We start from the raw sequence: 21,136 nt of genomic DNA on the forward strand, positions 1-21,136 counted from the left end.
GTCAATAGAATCAATGAGAATAAAACATGTTTCAAATAGAAATTTGATTTCAACACAGATTTTGTGATCTGTTCAAGCCATTTGTGTGTATTTGTATTTTTTTCACGTCTATTTTCCTCAAACAACAATTTCCATTTTGTTTGGTGAAATTGATAAATTAAATTAATGTAATTAAGAACGACTCCATTAGAAAAATAATATCAATGTAAAAATGATCTTTAATCTAATCAAATAATCTTTGCAAAGTTGATTGTTGTCTTTTTTTAGCCTAAATGTGAAAAGTTTGTCTCTTCTTGTTCACGTTTTCTAACTTTGTTTCGTGCTAATGTCACATTGTGTAAACTATAAATCTTTTGTTACTTCATAGTAAGAATTACCTTGGCTTAAACTAATTCTTAAGAACACTTCATACAATAAAATAACAATTTTATTTTCATGAAAAAATCGTCATAATCATAATTATGAATTTTCTACAAAATTCACAAGTTCAACTATGGATTGACTATTGAGCAGTGCGGATTTCGAAGTGTTGCAGAGCTTTTGTTCTTAGGTTGACCTTTCCAAATGTTCTAATTTTTTTTGTCCTACGTGCAAAAGTTTGAGGAAGCAAAGCAATTGTTTATAGCTTTAGTTTAAAATGAATATTTGGTAAACAATAAATAAACTTAAAATTCGGTGATGGTGATGGACCAAACCGCTGTAGAGTAAAAAAATGTAGAAGTTAGTTCCACATTTATTGAAAAATATATTTCGGTCTGGATTGACCCTCGTCCCTTTTTGAGATTGTTTCTTCCAGGAAGATTTAAAACAAAACTTAAGAACTATAAACTTTTTTATTGTTAATCCCGGGATTAAGAAGTTTTCCGAAGCTTTTGTGCAATGGTCAAAAGGCTTACATACTGCATAAAATTTGAGGTATTAGCATTGATAACAAAAACAATTCTATGCAATGCGCTTTTAATCTTTAATTCAACTGCACTCCTATAGATCAGAGAATTATTTCTTTAAAATTTCTTTTAACTATATTTAGAATTTTTGCCAGGTGATGAGGTTTCTCTTTTGTTTCGTTATTCTATTCCCCTAAAGTGATCTCGAGTAAACAAAAACTAAATAGGCCGCAACGTGATAGGAATAAAAATAGATTACTATAAGGAATTAAGTCTTTGCCACAAACTCAAATTTCTAACCATTATATGTTTGTAATCTGATGGTGTAAACCTTTGATATTTCAAACAAAGATTATTTTATCTAAAAGAATTCATAGTTTAACGTATTTAAGGTCTACGACATTAGGATTAGAAATCCTTTTATACTGAACATTTCTAATTGCAATATCTTGAGAATAAAAATGAATTCTTGTATTTATAGAAATTCACTTGAAAATAAGGATACTGAACTGCCAATGGGATAAATCAGTTAAAATCAATTTTCAGAGATTGTTTGAAATGTCGAACTGTCTTCGATCAATTTCATGAGGTAGTTTAAACAACAGCAGATTTTATTCTAAAAGTGTGTGATACAATTTATTTTACTTTTGAACAATTGTAAAGCATTATATGTATTGTTACATTGATTCTGAGTTTTCTGTTATTTTGTATAATTTTCCCTTCCATCTTGTCAAATCTAAAACCTCCCCTTCCTTCCATACATTATTGATGAACCTTAATATTGAACAAAATGTCGGTTTTAAAATAAATCCATCTCTCGCAGGGATACTCTCAACAGGAAAGTTAGTTTTGAATTGTCAAGAACACACTATTAGAAGTATAACATATGTTAGATATCTCTAACATTAAGTTATTAACAATAAAATTAGGCTGAATAACGCAAACAAATTCATTTTTTGGGATGACAAAATTTGGCAATACAAGCGTATTTTTTTAAAATATAAAAAATTGTTTTTAATATGGCATAGTAAAAAACACATTTAAAAAATTAAAAGACGACCTTTCAAAACTCGTTTTCAAATGGAGTACCCCGTCTGCAAAGCATGCATAATCGTACGGTAGGGCGGGCCCTGTCGTTTCCATCTCCCTTATATTCCAAACTCCTTAATGTATACAGTACACTGATCAGTCAAAGTTGAATTGGGGATTTCCCTCTTTTAATGAAAGGTCACACTCACGTTACAGGCTTGAAATTACACTTCCTGTCCCTTAAATGTATTTTTGGTGCTTTGAATCAATTCTTCAAAAACAAACTTGGAAGCGGCAAACTTTAAGCAAACATTTTTTGATAAAAAATTTGAAAAAAATAAAAATTTGGAAATAATAATAATATAGAATTTTAAGTAATCAAGGAAAAATATTCGACGCCCCCTCCCCCGGTTTATACATAGATTCAGAGCCCCCAGCCTTACGGGGTTAAGTCAAAGAGGTGAGGGGGGGGTAAAGAAATGGGGTGGGGAATATTGCATGGATAAAAATGATTTAAGAAGACAGGGGAATATCCTGCATGAGCATGATAGATTAAATATATTAGATAACTTGAGGATATCATGAAACATTAAAAGAAATTTTAAAAATAATTTTCAGAAAAAAATGGAAGAAATAAACTGCTCAGCAAGCAGACTTGCAGACAAAGGTAACCAAAAGGAATTAAAAATGAAAATATGATTTTAAAACATTAAATTTTTAGCTACAGGAGAAGCGCCTGGCGTCTGTTCCTTTCTGATCACAGCCATCTCCATTTTTATGATTCTTCTAACCTTTCCCCTTTCCCTCATTTGCACCATCAAGGTGGTTCAGGTAAACAGACCAATTGACATATTTAGCTTAATTTTCTCACTCATTCCCAATTCTCCGGGTTCCATCTTAATAGAGCTGGAAATTTATGAATGAGAGAAGTTGTTGAAAAATAAACAGCACCTAGTTCATCTTCTTCTTCCCATTAGGTTCTTAAATCATAGCTCAACAACAATAACATGATCTTTGAAGAACACTTTGATTAGCTGCGTTCCAATTCTTTAATCCGTTTTGTTACGACATATGATGGACTCTCTCGATGTATGGCTCATTTAGGGTTTAACTGTATGTTATTTAAAAGTAAAAAGTTTTACTTAATTTTTATTTAGGAATATGAGCGGGCTGTTATTTTCCGGTTAGGTCGTCTTTTGAAGGGAGGAGCAAGGGGGCCTGGCATATTTTTTGTCATTCCTTGTGTGGATAGTTATACAAAGGAAGGGAAACAAAAGTTTGAAGAACAAACATATAAATAAATTAGTCTTTTTAGAATTTAAAAACTGTTTTTCATTAAAAAGTTCAGAGTTAATTTTGTTGATAAAAAGTTGTAATGCATAAATATTTTAATTATTTATTAAAAATGTTCTCCCTGAAATAAAGGTTGACATGCGAACCCTCACATTTGACGTTCCTCCCCAGGAGGTAATGATATTATTTTAATAAAAGGGATTATAGACGTAATTTCAAGGGATCCTCTTTCTAAAGAGTTGTATGAAATTGATCACCAAGGACCTTAACGAAGATAATTTTTAACATTGAGAATTAGGGTGTCTCTAAAGAAGGGACATGCAGATCTATACGGCATAAGGAAGGAATGAAATAGACACATATATCACGTTTTAAGATTTAATAATTACGATATCTTCAACATTTTTCCTCGATTAGTAGTGTAAGGACATGTAACTAATTAATTTTGCAGTGACGTTGACAGTCCCTTTAAGTAGTTTTTGTCGTTTCTTCCTTTTACTATCAATTGTAAAGCTAAGGATTTAAAATACTAAAATTTTGTTTTCCATGAGATAGAAATTTAAAAACAAAGACATACGTAATTTTTAAAAGTATCGTTTTTTGTTGTTCGCTTAAATATAAATTTTTACTGCCGATATAATTCGTCTTATAATTTCTATTCCGTTTTGTAAATTATGAATACATTTAAGTGTATTGAATTGGTTTACTGTCATAAAATGATTATAATAATAAAGATTAAGTAATGACTATTGACAAAATAATATACTTTTGTTGTGTATTTTGCAACTATTTTGAATGTAGTAAAAACGTATTGATTATAATGTGTAAACACTTATTGTTATTAAACAGTGTACTTACTAATATAAGTTAGTGTCTCGACGTAATTAAACGTAATTTTAAGTTACGCTCTCTGTTTATAATGTGAGATAGTGGCCGATTCACAACGGTTACCTTTAAACCTTTGATAATGAAGAATGAATAAGCTGATATTCTAGTTTTTTATTTAAAGAATATATATATGTATTCAATTGCGGTTGCTTTTTTACTTTGTAACTTGCGGCCGGAAGGGAAATGTCAGAATTCAACACTTTTCAATACCAAAAAATCATCATCCTTGTTAATCTGATAAAGGTTTAAAGGTACCGTTGTGAATCGGCCATGCCCCTTTCAATTAGAGGGTCACTTGAAATTATGTGTACAGTTCCTTTACGTTAAAACTAAGATTTTAAATGCTTTGTTGAATAAATTTTATTGTTTATGTTCTATTTTTCTCCTTCTTATTTAGATCTTGAATATGTGATTTTGAAATTATTCCAAAATTTGTGGTTAATAATTACACCTTTGCTAGTTTTTGGTGTATCGTAACGTTTATTCATAATCCATATTAAATTTCCCTACTATACTATATTGTTGTTTATTATGTAAAAACATCACCTTTCTGGATGATATGAATAATTTGTTGTTATGTTATTTACAAATTTAGTTTTATTCATTACAAAAGCGAGAACCACTTCCATTTCCATCGAGTTTAAAATAAAACTTATCTGTTTTTTATAGACTTGCTTTTTGAATAAATGAATAATTTTTTTTTAAACTTTAAGATGTTTCTAAAAAAAAGGTTATCTTTATTTACCAAAGGTGGTCTGGCAAAACCTGTATTTTTATTTGTTGGTCCTTAAACCATTGACAATTAAGCACAAATAATCTTTAAAACGACAATATATTTAGTAAATGGAATACGTAAAAATTAAAATATTCTACGATAAATTCTCGAGAACCATTCAAAATTTTGTACTTCTAACTAAAGGGATCATATTCATAGAATAATTTGGTTTAAGTGTTACAATTCTCATCAGAACCAGTAAAAAAACTTTGCAAAAATAATTTTTAGCAGAGATGAGATTTTAAAAGCTTAAACCCGAGTAAAACCTGGTATTTGCGTCTGCTTAGACCCAAGTAAAGCTCAAGTCAAGACCCGGGTTTTGGATGGCCTTGAGTTTAGAAAGAACCTACCAACTTGTTTTCTCTCTTTAAGGCTCCAGTCTTCAGCAGCTGATGATCGTAAATTTCGTAAAATCTTTTATATTTGTACATTTAAAATCTCAGAAATTATTTGTGGTATCAAATTTATTAATTATAGGAAATAAACATACTATGAAAATAATACACACCTACATAAAGTTTGAATTTTCGAAATTTACATCTCCTTGTCACAGCTGATCTGACGGCATTGGTGGAATCAGAACCAATCCTGACTTGGGTTCTATCTAAGCCCGAGTTTGGGTTTTAGTCGGGTTTTAAGCTTTTAAAATCTCATCTCAGATAACAATAAAGTTCAATGCATTCATGGTTCTACAATATCCTCAAGGATATAGAATACGAAAAAACTGCCCAGGGGAACAAGAAATGGCAAGGAAAATGCGAATTACAGGAACAGAAGAGATCATTTAAAGTAAGAATGTATCATGGAATGTTTGGGTTTCCTCCCCATTTCCTATTTATTTAAATTTTTTTACAGATTGTCTTTTTTTAGCTTTTTTGTAGTCTGTAGAAAGTGAAAAGACAGTTTTTTTCGGCGATCACTCCATTTTATTTTATTTTGTTCAGATTCTGACCAAGGACTCTGTAACTGTACATGTTGATGCCATCATGTACTACAAGGTAAGTTTACTGCAATTACATGTGTGCACAGCCAGACATATGTACCAAATGATTTATGCAATTTATCTCTAGACATTTTTATTAACTATTCTATAGTATTATTATACAAGCAGAAAGTTTGACCAATTTAAGTGATTTTCGTGAACAACAAATGTTGTAATATATGCTAATTTTACTGAGAGGGATTGTAAGTTTAATTTAAGTGGACCCTTTATGCAAAGATGGCAATGCTGAATCACAACGGTGCCATTACAACCTTATCTGATCAATAACATGAAAGATATTATAGTTTTTCTAGGTTTAAAAATGTGCTATTTGAAATATGTACTGCATATGTTATTTTCTCTTCTATAAACTATTCCTTAAGTTTAATTGTGCAATACTTTTTTATCGAATACATACTTGAAGTGATCTGTCTTAATTAACATATTTGCCGAGTGCACATCGTATCTTATTTAAAGAGAGGATCGATGGAAGACGACCTTTTGGCTATCCCTATTTTCTGGCGAAAAGATTTAAAAGAGTGGGAAAAAGACACGAACATACTAATAGGCTTTTCGTATTAAACGTAAGATCTAATCGATTTTTACTTCGTTTAATTACTTTATAAACTAAAACAGTTGCTTCATTAAAAAAGCCAGTTAAAAATAGTATTTTTTTTTAAAGGTTAGCAATGCAACCTCTTGTATTGCTAATGTAGACGATTATGGAAAATCTACCCGACTTCTTGCTGCAACTACTCTGAGGTTGGTTCCACTGAAACCCATAAAACTATGGAATAGAAAGACGATAGCTAAGCAATTATATGCGTATTTTATCAGTAGCTTGAACTGCAGTAGCAGACAGTTTTACCAGTAGCTTGAACTGCAGTAGCAGACAATCTTACCAGTAGCTTGAACTGCAGTAGCAGACTGTTTTACCAGTAGCTTGAACTGCAGTAGCGGACAGTTTCACCAGTAGCTTGAACTGCAGTAGCGGACAGTTTTACCAGTAGCTTGAACTGCAGTAGCAGACAGTTTTACCAGTAGCTTGAACTGCAGTAGCAGACAGTTTTACCAGTAACTTGAACTGCAGTAGTGGACAGTTTTACCAGTATCTTGAACTGCAGTAGCAGACAGTTTTACCAGTAGCTTGAACTGCTGCAGTAGCAGGCAGTTTTACCAGTAGCTTGAACTGCTGCAGTAGCAGACAGTTTTACCAGTAGCTTGAACTGCTGTAGTAGCAGACAGTTTTACCAGTAGCTTGAACTTCAGTAGCAGACAGTTTTACCAGTAGCTTGAACTGCTGCAGTAGCAGACAGTTTTACCAATAGCTTGAACTGTTGCAATAGCAGACAGTTTTACCAGTAGCTTGAACTGCAGTAGCAGACAGTTTTACCAGTAGCTTGATTCTTTGTTCAGAAATGTGCTGGGGACTAAAAATCTTGGTGATATTTTGTCAGATAGAGAGAGTATTGCACATGACATGCAGGTTACGTATGATTTCACGTTAAATTGAAATCTTTCAAGTTTTCTAACATAAAAAACTCTTCGCTCATATATGCATATATTTATTTGTTAGCTATAGCTGGCCAAACAGCTGGACCAAATGGGCTAAATTTTGTTTAGGGAACCCATCACGGGTATCCTGGGGTTAATTAAGGCAAAATAAATTCGATTTTTTCTATTTCCCTGGCAACGCGTGCACTTTAGCTAATCTAACATAAATCCTCTTATTGAAAACTATTGAAAGAACAAAAATGTTTAAGTTTTCAAATATGAAGGTCTATCATATCATGTCGTATAATTTGACCTTCTGTCTAGAGGAGTGTAAGGTCATCTTATTTTAGACATTGGCTTGATTTTATTAAAAATATTTTCATTTCTCCAGATAGAATTGAAGTGCTGTAAACATTTTCAAACCCATTTTGTCTGCATTTATGGGAAAATAAAGTTTATTCATTTTTTACTCAAACATTGGTCTTTTTATTCTATTTGATCCTAAACTATAGAAATAAATTCTATTTGATCCTAAACTATAGAAATAAATTCTATTTGATCCTAAACTATAGAAATAAATTCTACTTGATCCTAAACTATAGAAATAAATTAAATTTGATCCTAAACTATAGAAATAAATTCTATTTGATCCTAAACTATTGAAAAAAAATCTATTTGATCCTAAACTATAGAAAAAAATTCTATTTGATCCTAAACTATAGAAAAAGTTCTATTTGATCCTAAACTATAGAAATAAATTCCATTTGATCTTAAACTATAGAAATAAATTCTATATTTGATCCTAAACTATAAAAGAAAAAATTTCTATTTGATCCTAAACTAGAAATAAATTCCAAACTTGAATTTTGAATTTCTTAACTTTGCAGGGTTGTCTGTTTGTTTTGTTAAAGGAACTACCTTGTAATTCAAATAAACTCAAATCTTTGAATCTTTCCTTTTCCTGACTTGAAAAGTATTTAGTTTTAACCATTTTCTCCCTTGTTTCTAAAGCAGAAATTGTTGAAAAGTTTTTTTAAAAATTCCTTAGAAAACTCTGTGTGACTCAGATAACAAGAATTTTTAAATACAAGAACGAATAATTTATATGTTGAAGGATTCGATGAATACGCAATAACTGAATTGATAAATATGTTATGTAATGAGTAATGATCAATGTCGTCTTTTTGTGTATAATTTTGCATATTTTTCTCTTTTCTTTTGGAAACCTGTATTTTCAAAAATTTATTTAAACAAATTTAAACACCTAAACTATAGAAATAAATTCTATTTGATCCTAAACTATAGAAATAAATTCTATTTGATCCTAAACTATAGAAATAAATTCTATTTGATCCTAAGCTATAGAAATAAATTCCATTTGATCTTAAACTATTGAAACAAATTCTATTTGATCCTAAACTATAAAAGAAAAAATTTCTATTTGATCCTAAACTATAAAATTAAATTTCAAACTTGAATTTTGAATTTCTTAACTTTGCAGGGTTCTCTGTTTGTTTTTTCCTTGTAATTTCAAATCTTTCGTTTTCCTGACTTGAAAAGTATTTAGTTTTATCAATTTTCTCCCTTGTTTCTAAAGCAGAAATGCGCAAGTAACTTTTAAAGAGCAATCACAATCAAAGAAAAAAAGTAATTTTTCGAACACATGGAACTGGTTTTTTTGGATAGTGGTTTATTGTTGAAAAGTTTTTAAAGAATTCCTTAGAAAACTCTGTGTGACTCAGATAACAAGAACTTTTAATTTATATGTTGAAGGATTCGATGATTACGCAATAACTGAAATGATTAATATGCTATGTAATGAGTAATGATCAATGTCGTCTAATTGTGCATAATTTTGCATATTTTTCTCTTTTCTTTTGGAAACCTGTATTTTCAAAAATTTATTTAAACAAATTTAAACTACACCATTTATATATGCATTTATATCTCTGTGTGTGAATAAATTTTGTTAGCCAAAATTCTTCTTAATTTTTTCCATTATTTGTTTATAAATGTTTTTAAATTAAGGTATCTCTTGATGAAGCCACAGATCCTTGGGGAGTACAAGTAGAACGAGTTGAAGTGTAAGATTTAACAACCATTAAAAATAAACATCTTAGAATCTGATGACCTAAAGCATTTTGAAATTACGAAAATTTTGTTAGAATATGGGACATTTTAACATTTAAGATAATACTCTGAACAATTTTCAAAGGAATTGAGTCTTTGTGAAAAACTCTGATTTTCTAATACAAATGTCTATGCAATACAATGTCGTAGACCTTAGATATTTCAAATTCTGTTACATTAAATAATCTAAACTAAAAATATCAAAGATTGCAAAGAAATAGTGATTGGAAAATTTGAGTTTGTGACAAAGACTCAACTCCTTTGTTAAATAATAGATGTCTCTAAAATTATGTTCTCAAACTCAAAAACTTCGAAATTCTTTTGATTTTTTGATAGTTCTAAGGAAACAGAAACATACATGTATATATTAATATTCTCCAGTAAAGATGTGCGGCTACCCCAGAATCTTCAGAGGGCTATGGCAGCAGAAGCTGAGGCGGCCAGGGAAGCTAGAGCTAAGGTATGCATTTAAAAAGTTGAGTAGGTTGACTTGTATATAAGTTTCCAAGCAAATCTGGGTTAGTATTGCGGTAAAACTACTGAATCAGAATTTGTCGCTGAAACTGCAAAGGAATCTAGAATTTTGAAAGATTTTCCTGAAGCAGCTTGGGAAACTAAATAAGAAGCTGCAGTCAAAATTTATGACTATAATTTCTAAAAAGCAAATTTTTAAAAATTCACAAAGAGCGATAAAAAACTTATAAGAAGAAAGTGGGGACTAAACACAGATAACTTTTTCAAAACTTTCAAAGTTTTTTCGTTGACTTTTACATGGTCTTTACTAGTTACAAGGTGCCTAAAACATCTGAGAGATTTTACAAATTTGTTATCCTAAACATTGGCTTTTCTTACACTTAATCGAATCTCAACCCTGAGAGAAGATGTATGTAAGAAAGCAACAAAGAATTATCGTTTTTTCTTATATTACTCTTAGAATAAGAAGTTTGCATATCAACAACAGAATACAGTTTTGAAATGTTAGAACCTTCAGAGAGTCCAAAACCTTAACGGATTTAAAAAATGAACCGAGTTATTGTTCATCTGCAGTATTGAAAACATAAGGAACAATTTGTAAAGATACTGTTACAATTTAGATCAAATTTAACAATTTTAGTAAAGGAAAACGTTTAATTAAGTATGTGACCATCATATTTCAAATTATTCAAAGATCTAGAATACCAAATTTTTAAGAACTCCTCCCCTCGTGTTTTGAAAAAAATGAATAATGAAAAGGCAAGCGTTTTACCCTTTTTGATGCTTTCCCCTGGGGGAAATAGTTTTAAAGAAAATATATACCCCTGGCAGAAAGATTAAAGAAACTGAACTCAATCTTCACATTTTATCTTCAAAGAGTTTCAACATCTTATTGCAGCTAAACTTGAAATATTTTAGATATAATGAACATTTTTAAACTTGAAATATTTTAGATATAATGAACATTTTTCAAACTATTCAATTTACAAGCTGCACTCTTAAAAGTCATAATCATATAAATCAAACTTTTAAATTTTTGAGGAGCAGTGTTAAAATCCAAAGGACTCATAAAATTAAAACTCTTAAATATCTGATGTGTACATTTAAAAATCCAAAGGACTCATGAAATTAAAACTCTTAAATATCTGATGTACAGTTAAAAATCCAAAGGACTCATAAAATTAAAACTCTTAAATATCTGATGTGCAGTTAAAAATCCAAAGGACTCATAAAATTAAAACTCTTAAATATCTGATGTACAGTTAAAAATCCAAAAAACTCATAAAATTAAAACTCTTAAATATCTGATGTACAGTTAAAAATCCAAAGGACTCATGAAATTAAAACTCTTAAATATCTGATGTACTTTAAAAATCCAAAGGACTCATAAAATCAAAACTCTTAAATATCTGATGTGTACAGTTAAAAATCCAAAGGACTCATAAAATTAAAACTCTTAAATATATGATGTGTACAAAGGACTCATAAAATTAAAACTCTTAAATATCTGATGTACAGTTAAAAATCCAAAGGACTCATGAAATTAAAACTCTTAAATATCTGATGTACTTTAAAAATCCAAAGGACTCATAAAATTAAAACTCTTAAATATCTGATGTGTACAGTTAAAAATCCAAAGGACTCATGAAATTAAAACTCTTATTTATCTGATGTACAGTTAAAAATCCAAAGGACTCATAAAATTAAAACTCTTAAATATCTGATGTACAGTTAAAAATCCAAAGAACTCATACAAGTCAAAACTCTTCCAATTTCTAGGCGCAGGCTTAAAATCTGAAGGACTCAACTTAAATTAACTATAAGATTAAAGAGAGCAAAAAGTCAATTACTTCAAGATAAATTTACTCAAAAATTGCTCAATGGAGGAGGTGATATATTCAAAGAAATTAAGAAATTCCGGGGACAAAATACAACAATTTCAAATTGTATAGATGGAGAAGTTGGGGCCCAGAATATTGCAAATCACTTTCAAGAAATCTATGAAAATCTGTACTCCCAGCATACTCTAGGAGAAGATTTTGATAAAGTGCNTTTGTTAAAAATGTACACTCAAATACATTTTATTTCTTAAATTCTTAATAATGTATTAAAACTAAAGACACTATAAACCCTTGCCATTAATCACCTTAAAAAATTCAAACTATAAATTCGGTCAAAGTTTAAAATTTCAACAATTTACCTTTTCAGGTTGCAAAGATATACATAATTCCTTTCCTTTTTATATTTTATTGTAATATCTATAAAATATTGCATTCATCAAGTTCAGTGTTACTGAAAATCGCCAATAAATATTATTAAGTAGCGCACATCATAACGGTAACTAAACTTAAAAGTTTAATATTTAAGAAATATCAAAATATGAAATCTATAAATTAAAGGTGATTGCGGCTGAAGGAGAACACAAAGCCAGCCGAGCCCTCAGACATGCAGCTGATGTTATTAATGAAAGTCCTGCGGCAATGCAGGTAAGATATTTAAAAAATGTTCTCTTTAAACGTAATACTTGATTACAGGAACTATAAAACAACTAATTTTTGGAAAAAGTGGCATGTTTGATTTACAATGGAAACATGAAAAGTTTAGACTGATCATGAATGCGCGCGCGCATGAGATATCTCTTTCCGTAGGAATTACTTCACTCGTTTGAGATTGTTGGGAAACTGAGTAGTTTTAAAGACTACACTCGTTTGAGATTATTCAATTGTTGCATAAGATATCAATTATCTTCTCTTAGAAATCAATTATGGTTACCTATAAATCAAAATGCACAATTTTTGCTTAAGATTTTTCATAATAAACGTTAACGACGATATCTTCCACATTTTTGGTCAAATAGATATTTAAAGGGCATCGTTGTGAGTCGAGCTTGCCCGTTTTTTTTAAATGGAAGATCACTTGAAATTACAAGGACAGTATCTTTAATAAATCTGAGAAAATGTTAAATTTTCTTTTTAGTTGAGATACCTGCAAACTCTCAACAATATTTCGGCAGAAAAGAATTCGACGATAATTTTCCCAGTTCCTGTGGATATCATCTCTCTAATTCTTAACAGAAAAGGTATTTTTTATACAGTGAAACCTTAATAACGAATACATCGAAAGAATTAATCAAATGTCGCATTCTTCACTTTCTGATAATGGAATGTTGCAGAATTTTTTTTTAAAAATTAAATGATTATATACAACTCTTTAAAACCGTTCCCGCATATTCATGGCTATTTATTTACGTAATAAGTATAAAACTCATAGAAAAATTGTCAAGACGACATTTAATAAATTCTTCCGATGTATTCATTATTAAGGGTTTCACTGTATTATATGTCCACTCATTATGCTTCAATACATACGATGAAATAAAATATTTGATTGAGAGCAACTGAAAACTATTGTTGCAATCCGTTCCATTTATCGCAAAAAACAATCACCAGACTTTCATTTTATTGCTTTCATTTTTTAACTAGATTGCCCACAATAAAAATTGGTTCAGTGTTAAAAATTATTTAAAGCTTTTTTGGAAAAAATGTTTTCTTGAATTATTGATTTTATTGAAAAACGTTGGGAACCATAAGTGCAAGAAAGTTTAGAATAAATCTAAAATATGAACACACATATAGTTTTGAAAATAATATTGTTTCCGTTGACATCCATTCCATTCTATGTGAAATCTAGTTCATTGTTTAGGAAATCTGTAAACAGAGAACTTCATAATATATATTTTTTTAGAATCTGTGGTGCCCCCTACTCCAGTTGCTATTACTCCACATTGATAATCATCACGTTTTATGTTTTAACGAAAATCTAAGAGTTTTAAATCTAAGAAACATCAATTATGATACATTTTGTTTGGCAGATATTAAATGTTGAATGATGATAAAAAATAATGTTTTTATTCACGATCAAGTTTACTAAATGTGAGAATCAAGTTATTTTGCATTTGCATTGTACATTTTCAAGCTGTTGGTAAAACTATTTGCATCAAACATCATATTCACATCAGATTGCTTAAATGTCGTCATATATCTTAACCCTTATCACGATTCTTCTTCACTTATTCAATTTCATAATTTTGCATTTTTTTTATGCTTAAGGTAAGGAGGAGGATAGTCAAACGGCGAGTCGGTGTTAATTTTTTTTATTAATTAAGCTACAAAAAAGCCCTTAAAAACTTGATGTGTCACATATTAATAGTTGTCAAAAGTAAAAATATTTATTCTTGAACATTTTTCCGACGAACTTTTAAACTTTTTTAAAATCCTCGCTTGCACCCTAACCATTAAAGCAAGAGGTCTAATTTCTTTTGGTGAGCAGATCTTGAAAAGTTATACCAGGGACATGCATCACACTCCCCTATCTCAACTCTATGGGTACAATAATATTAGTCAAAAGAAGCCCAATCGGGATAGGGTTGAAACATAAGAAATAACCGTATCACAGGGTCCGTCCAAAAATAGTTATTGCAAAATTAGCAAAAAATTATCCAGCAACAGTTTGCATTTATCGTAATGTGTTTGCATATCATTTTAGTAAATATTTATGTCTCATGAAACGAATGCATTTTTTGTAATGTTGTAATTGTAAATAAACATTGGCAAGACATTTATCGTATATAAAATATACTTAGATATATGATGCTCGCAAAAATATAGAATATTTCAGATGAAAACGACCGACTTATATACAGTCAACCTTTTCCCACGATTTGATAAATCACAAAGAATGGTTTAACAACAAATAATGTACATGTGGTTTTTAACCTGAAACAACTAAAATATTTAAAATCAATATTTGTGAACTTTTAAAATTTTGTAAATGTATTTGATATTGTTAAAACTAAAATATTCCTCACAAAATCAATTTATGTCTTATTTGACAATTTGCAAAATTACAGAGTAGACAGCTTTGAAGACTATAAAATAATATGTAAACAAAAAAAAAAAAATATACCGGGATTTTCAGTTTAATTATGAACGACCCATTATGAAAATAGTAAATGGAACGATTAAAAACATTTTTACTAATCTATTTTGAAATTGCAAAGAAACTCGCAGTAAACAATAATATTTCTACTCATAATAGTAATATCTTTGAAACCTTGACAAATCACACATACCAATTAAGTTTCTAATGATTTTAGGGATCCATTCTAATTGTTTATTTAATTTTTAAATAAACGGTGATTTCAGATAAAGTTTGCAAGCAAATATTTGAATCATTGTCAAAAAAATTCTTTGCGTTTTCTTCTTTCTCTCTAACCCCCCCCCCCACCTCCATGCTAAAATGTTAAATGCTTTAACGAGATTATAATGTTTTGATTTGAAAATATCAGGTTTAATATCATGCACAATAAAATTTTTTTAAATTATAAAATGTTATAGAATTACAATTGACGAGACAAAGCGACAATTCTTCTAAGAAATATGTAGTTTAATCTTTGTGAATCCGCTAGAATGCAATTATGAAAGGGCAAAAACTTCAAAATATGCCTTGTTGCTATTCCTAGCGGTTTCTACACGTTCGGTTTCTACTATGTTTGACTTTAAAAAAAATTCTAATTTTTCTCCGTCCTTTAAAAAGGAATGTACAGGGTGTCCCAAAAAAACGATCTTTAAGAGCAAAATGGCAAACTTCAAACGGTCAATACTTCCTTTATTTTAGTGCTATGAACCTCTTATTGGTTTCAATCGATCGGAAATGTTACAAAGATTTCAAAAATGTAAAAATTTTCAAAAATTGAACCATAGTGAGTGCTACAATGTCTTAAAGATCGTTTTTTTGGGACACACTGTATGTACACTAAAAAAAGGTTAAAAAATAGGAAAATATTTAAATAAATGATGGTTGCATGGTATTCCTAATCAAATAATACCAAACAATTATTAATTATTGTTAAACAAACTATACTGTTAACGAAAATCCCATAAATCTGGGAAACTGCAATGGAGAATCTAGGAAACTATGTCAAATCTTTCGGGATGTTTGTGTAGAGTCTAAACCTGGTTTGGGTGTACAGAGGCCGGTTCAGGTAAACTCTAACTCTATAGATTTAGATTTAGTTGCTCTGAGGCCTTTAACTTTGATACAACCCGGGAAAAGGGGTTATGATAAAATATCGATTTGGTTTTACTCAGCAAACATTTTTTCTACGTATGTACATAGCTAGACCTACGAACTGTTTTTTTTTTGCCTTAAACTTTGATTTTTTATGTCTTATGTCGTTACAGACCATGAATTTTGTTAGGTTTAATCGTCCAAGCTTGAAAAATCATCAGGTTGAAAAGACCCAGGGATTAGAAAAGTTGAGTATGTGGCAAAAACTTAGTTTCTTCTATATATAAATTTGTCTTGTCTGTCTGTTTGTTTGTCTGTCTGGGTGTCTGCTTGTTTGTATCCAATAAACGTCAAAACGGCAGAACCGATCGGGCCCAAATTTTTGTGGGACATCACGTGACCACAGGGAAGGTTTATGAATGATGATGTGTTTTAAAGGTTTTTAATTTTGTAAAAAAAATTTTAATTCTTGAAAATCCGCAAAATTTTTTTCTTCTTTGTTTTGAAATGTAAACAAAAAGAACATGTTCACAATTTAAATAGAAGATGGGCGCGAAGCGCCCTAAAAGCCTAGAAAGAAGGGCGCGAAGCGCCTTAATGTCTAGTAATATAAAAATGAAAGGAAGATATTTCTATTTGTCAATATTTTCAAAATTTGCGAAAATCTTTTTTTTCTAGTGGGTAAATCTGTTAATTCTAGTTAGCCATTGGGGTCATGACTTATGATTGGCCCGGCAAAAAATTTGGTCTTCATGGATAAATTGAAATTAAAATTGAGGATATTCTAAACAATATTGATTTTTTTTTACAAATAGATTGCTGATTCATTTGCGGAATTGCAAAAAGAAAATTGCAGTCTTTTTGCAAAATCTGCTGAATATGTGCATAAATATATATCAATACATTTTCTGAAATGAAATAAAAGGTCGTAAATTTAACAAAATTAAATACTGTCACAAATTTCGTTGAAATAATTGGATTAAAAGTTATGTTCAGCCTGTTTTGGAAATTTTCTTTTTTCTTTTTTATTTTTAATGCAAAAATAACATTTTATCTGAAATATCTTAGAGAAAGTAAACCAACAAATAAGTAGTTTCAATTTGTTATTTTTGAACTTGCACTCCTTGCACCAGTGTCACTAGAATAGAGTTACATTTTCTTATTTACATTTAACACTTTTTAATCTAGATAATAAAGCTCTTCGCTCATATATGTTAAATATCATGTTAGATACAACACATATTAAAAAAAAGGTTTAAACCATAATGAACGGAAAGATTGCTAAATTGCTATCTAATTATTAATCTTTAAAATAGAAAATATTAATTATATGATCAAAGCCGTTTTTTCTTTTTTTTCGGAGATTTGACCCAAGAACCGGAGATTGATACATCTCTAAAGATATCAAATGTCAAAATATAAGATTGTAATCAAAGAAATAGAGTTCATACAGACTTTCACAAAAAAGTTTACAGTGATTGAATTCGATTAGGTAAATATTCAGACTTTTTTGCACGATAATTTTTCATATCAACACTGAAGATATCAAAACGAATAAATTCAATTATAAAAGCCTGATACCAAAATAGAAAAGTGTATTATTGGTGAAAAATTGACAATCTTGCGGTCTTACCTTTTCTTACGATTTTCTGATATCGTGGAAGTTTGTTTAATTTTCTTGAATTTTGTATATTTTCATTCTGGTAGTTCCCACCCTACCTTAGTAATTTATGATATTAATTATACCAACCCCTGGGTGGAAAGAAAATTAAGGCCTTTAATTAAATTTCCAATAAAATAAGAAACTTTGAGAAAGTGTAGAATAAATAAAATATTCGTTAGCTCTAATCTGAAAAATGAAAAGGTCAAATTACTGGCTCGACTCTGTGACCTCGCAGCTCCTATTTTGATTTGCTCTCCAAAGTGTAAAAAAGATTCTTTTTTTTCTTAAATATGGAAAATTTCAAACTTTTTAATACTGTAGAAAGAAAATGAAAATGCCACAAAATAAAATCCCTCTTTCCAATGTGATGGTAGATAATGTGATATTTCAAACTTAGATTAGTTGATCTTGAAGGATTCATAGTTTGAACTATCTAAGGTCTATAACATTGGATTGCAAAGATATAGGGATTTAAAAATGTTGGTTAGAGGCAAAAACTCAGTTCACTCAAAGAAATGAGGTTAATTTCCATATTTATTCAAAATCATATGTTTCGTTAAAGGGACTGTCGACGTAATTTTAACCCTCTATTTCACAATGAAACCATTCGACACTTTGTCTGAAAACTGTTAAACTCTAAAAATTAAATTTATCTTTTCTCATTTTCCAAACATCGAAACACTTGATGCACTGTGAATTCCGGTTAAATTCAATCCCCGGCCGACCTTTAAGCAGATAGAGCAAGTTGTACGGTACAGCATATATATAGCTAGCAAAAATGGACAGTAAACAAAATGAATCAGTCCCTTTTAGAGAGGTTATTGTTAATGAAAGAGTAGAAAACAAGTTTGATTCCCTAAAACCCATCCATACTTGCATCTATTCAAAAGTTTTCAGCTCTGATGACAAATGAACAGAATGGAGTTGTCAAATATGCCATGGAAGTAGATTAAACCCTCAAACTAGTTCGCATATATCTATCTTTTAAACTTTTATTGAACAAAACTAGAGTAAAAATCTATATATGAAATGTAAATACTCATTTACAAAATGCTTCTTGCATTATATTCTTTAAAACACGTTAAATTTAGATTTGACTAGTAGCATTTGACAATTCTGAAGTGGGATCTGAAAGAAAGAAAATAGGAAAGTAGGACTTCTCGTCTAAAGTAGATAAAGACTTCTCGTCTATTAAGAAAAGAAGAATCGAATGACTTCTCTTCTTTTAGGCACTTGACTAGGAAGCTGGCTTGAGAATGAATATAAAGTTTATCTAATGAACCTTGGTGGTAAGCATAGCTGGGAGGATATTAGGTAGCAATTTGAAGATATTACATATTACATATTACATACTCTGATATGCACTGTTGTTGTCAAAGCAGATGATTCTCACAGTTTTATTAAAATCATAGATTTCTTCTGAGTATGCAGGATCGAGAAGGGTTTTATATCCGGGGGGTGGGGGGGGGGGAGGAATATTGGTATCTGTTAGGTTCACTAGATAGTAGTTCTATTTTTAACTTATTTTTGAACCAAGGAAGAAATGTATTGATAATTGGAATAAATTTCCTGCATCTTGTCATCCATATGTAATTTTTGACATATTGAGAGAACAAGTTAACTGGGTCCAACATGTTTTTAAATGGAGTTCCAAAGATAAATTCTTTCTTGCTTGGAATTACCGAAATTTCGTCCCATTTGGTTATAAAAAGATCGTAAACATTATTTAGGAAATCGCATATCTAACATGAAAATATAATTTTCAGCTAAAATTAATGACGATATTTTACCCTTGAACCCTAATATGTTACACTAGCCTTAGAGGGCGCTTCGCGCCCATCTTCTAAATTAATTGTTAACATGTTCTCTTTGTATACATCGTAAAACAAAACAAAAATAATTCGCGGATTTTCACAAAAAATTTCGTGGATTTTCAAAATTTTCAAAAATTTAATGAAGATCGAATTTTGATGGAGACAAATATTTGAAATTTTTATCATTAATAAACCTTCCCTGAGGTCCCACAAAAATTTTGGGCCCGATCGGTTCAGCCGTTTTGACGTTTATTGGATACAAACAAACAGACAGACAAGCCAAATTTATATATAGATATGGTCACGATGGAAAATAAAATTCTAAACCAAATTGAATGAAATGTTAGTTAAATCTAAATACCCAAATTAAATCTGAATAAATTCCAAATTAGAAAGGATAAAACTTGTTATTTCTAGATTAAATAGACAAATAGAAGTACACACGCCATACAGAGTTACCCAAATATTCTTTAATTTTTCTCACCAAATTCTGAAAACAATGTGTAAAAGACGCGTTTAATAAACCTTTCTTTTTCCAAGCAGATTATAAAAATGCCAAACCCACAAAAAGCTTAAATGCCAAGCAATACTTAAATCCTAGAAATTTTTGATGAGATTTTCTCAAGAATTTCCTCTTTCTAGAATCCTTTCACAATCATAGTTTTAAAGTTTTAAGAGGTTCAGATGCGATTAACTTCTAAATTTATTTATGAAAACAATTGAAAAATTTGACAACTAGAATTTGCACGTCTTTGTTTCAAATCTTAAGTTTGAACGGTATAGCGAATTGCGGTTCACCGACAAAGGGTCAAACGACACAGGGTCAAAAGACACACGGTCAAACGACAAAGGGTCAAACGACAAAGGGTCAAAAGCGCGACAAAGGGTAAAACGACAAAGAGTAAAACGACATAGGGTCAAAAAATGCGACAAAGGGGCAAATTTTTCTAAATTTTGACATCTGTTTCAGTTAGTATTTATTTATTATTATTTAGGGTTATGTTAGGTTAAGACACTTTCTGGGCCGAGCGCTGCGGCTAGGACAGGCTAGGGGGCCGAGTGCTGCGGCCACATGGTCAATTATATCCATGTCTAACATATAAGATCCATGTACAAAATTGATAGGAGGGTTGCGAGTTTCCTATGATTCAAATCAAAAAATATTTTTATCATTTTGACCTTTTGTCGTTTGACCCTTTGTCGTTTGACCCTTTGTCGCTTGACCCTTTGTCGTTTGACCCTGTGTCGTTTGACCTTTTTTCGGTGAATCCGAATTGCTTATGCACTTATTTGCTGAAGGGTTACTTTTAAAAGTTAAAATTAATTCACGTTTAAGGACCATTCAACAAAATATTTTCATATATTTTTTATTTATTGATTTGAAAAATCAAAATAAACTTCATCAAACTTTTAAACTCAAAGATTTAGCTTTTTTCTTAAATAAAACAACGTTTTAACATTAATTGTTGTTTTCATTACTTCTGAACGAAAATAATCAACGACTTATAAAGATATTGAAATGAGAGTTAATAAAACTTTCGTAGATTTGATCAACTATTAAGCTTGTTTATAATATATAAAAATGTGTCTAGTTCAATACACTGTTAAATAATGTGTTAAGTTGGTTGGTCACAAGAT

The 21,136-nt window shown here is 30.1% G+C and overlaps 1 protein-coding gene across 1 annotated transcript; it reads left to right on the forward strand.

The window, feature by feature from the left end:
- The first annotated feature begins 2,538 nt into the window (after positions 1–2,538).
- On the forward strand, positions 2,539–14,602 carry LOC111700077 (band 7 protein AGAP004871). The gene is made up of 12 exons (XM_023470890.1): positions 2,539–2,583; positions 2,638–2,747; positions 3,074–3,174; positions 3,338–3,383; positions 5,817–5,870; positions 6,537–6,616; positions 7,271–7,340; positions 9,377–9,432; positions 9,860–9,938; positions 12,352–12,438; positions 12,929–13,031; positions 13,697–14,602. The coding sequence occupies exons 1-12, from the start codon at positions 2,541–2,543 to the stop codon at positions 13,738–13,740; spliced, it is 873 nt and encodes a 290-aa protein (XP_023326658.1). The 5' UTR covers positions 2,539–2,540; the 3' UTR covers positions 13,741–14,602.
- The last annotated feature ends 6,534 nt before the right edge of the window (positions 14,603–21,136 follow it).

The sequence above is a fragment of the Eurytemora carolleeae genome, unplaced genomic scaffold, assembly GCF_000591075.1.
Source record: "Eurytemora carolleeae unplaced genomic scaffold, Eaff_2.0 scaffold92, whole genome shotgun sequence".
NCBI lineage: Eukaryota > Metazoa > Arthropoda > Copepoda > Calanoida > Temoridae > Eurytemora > Eurytemora carolleeae.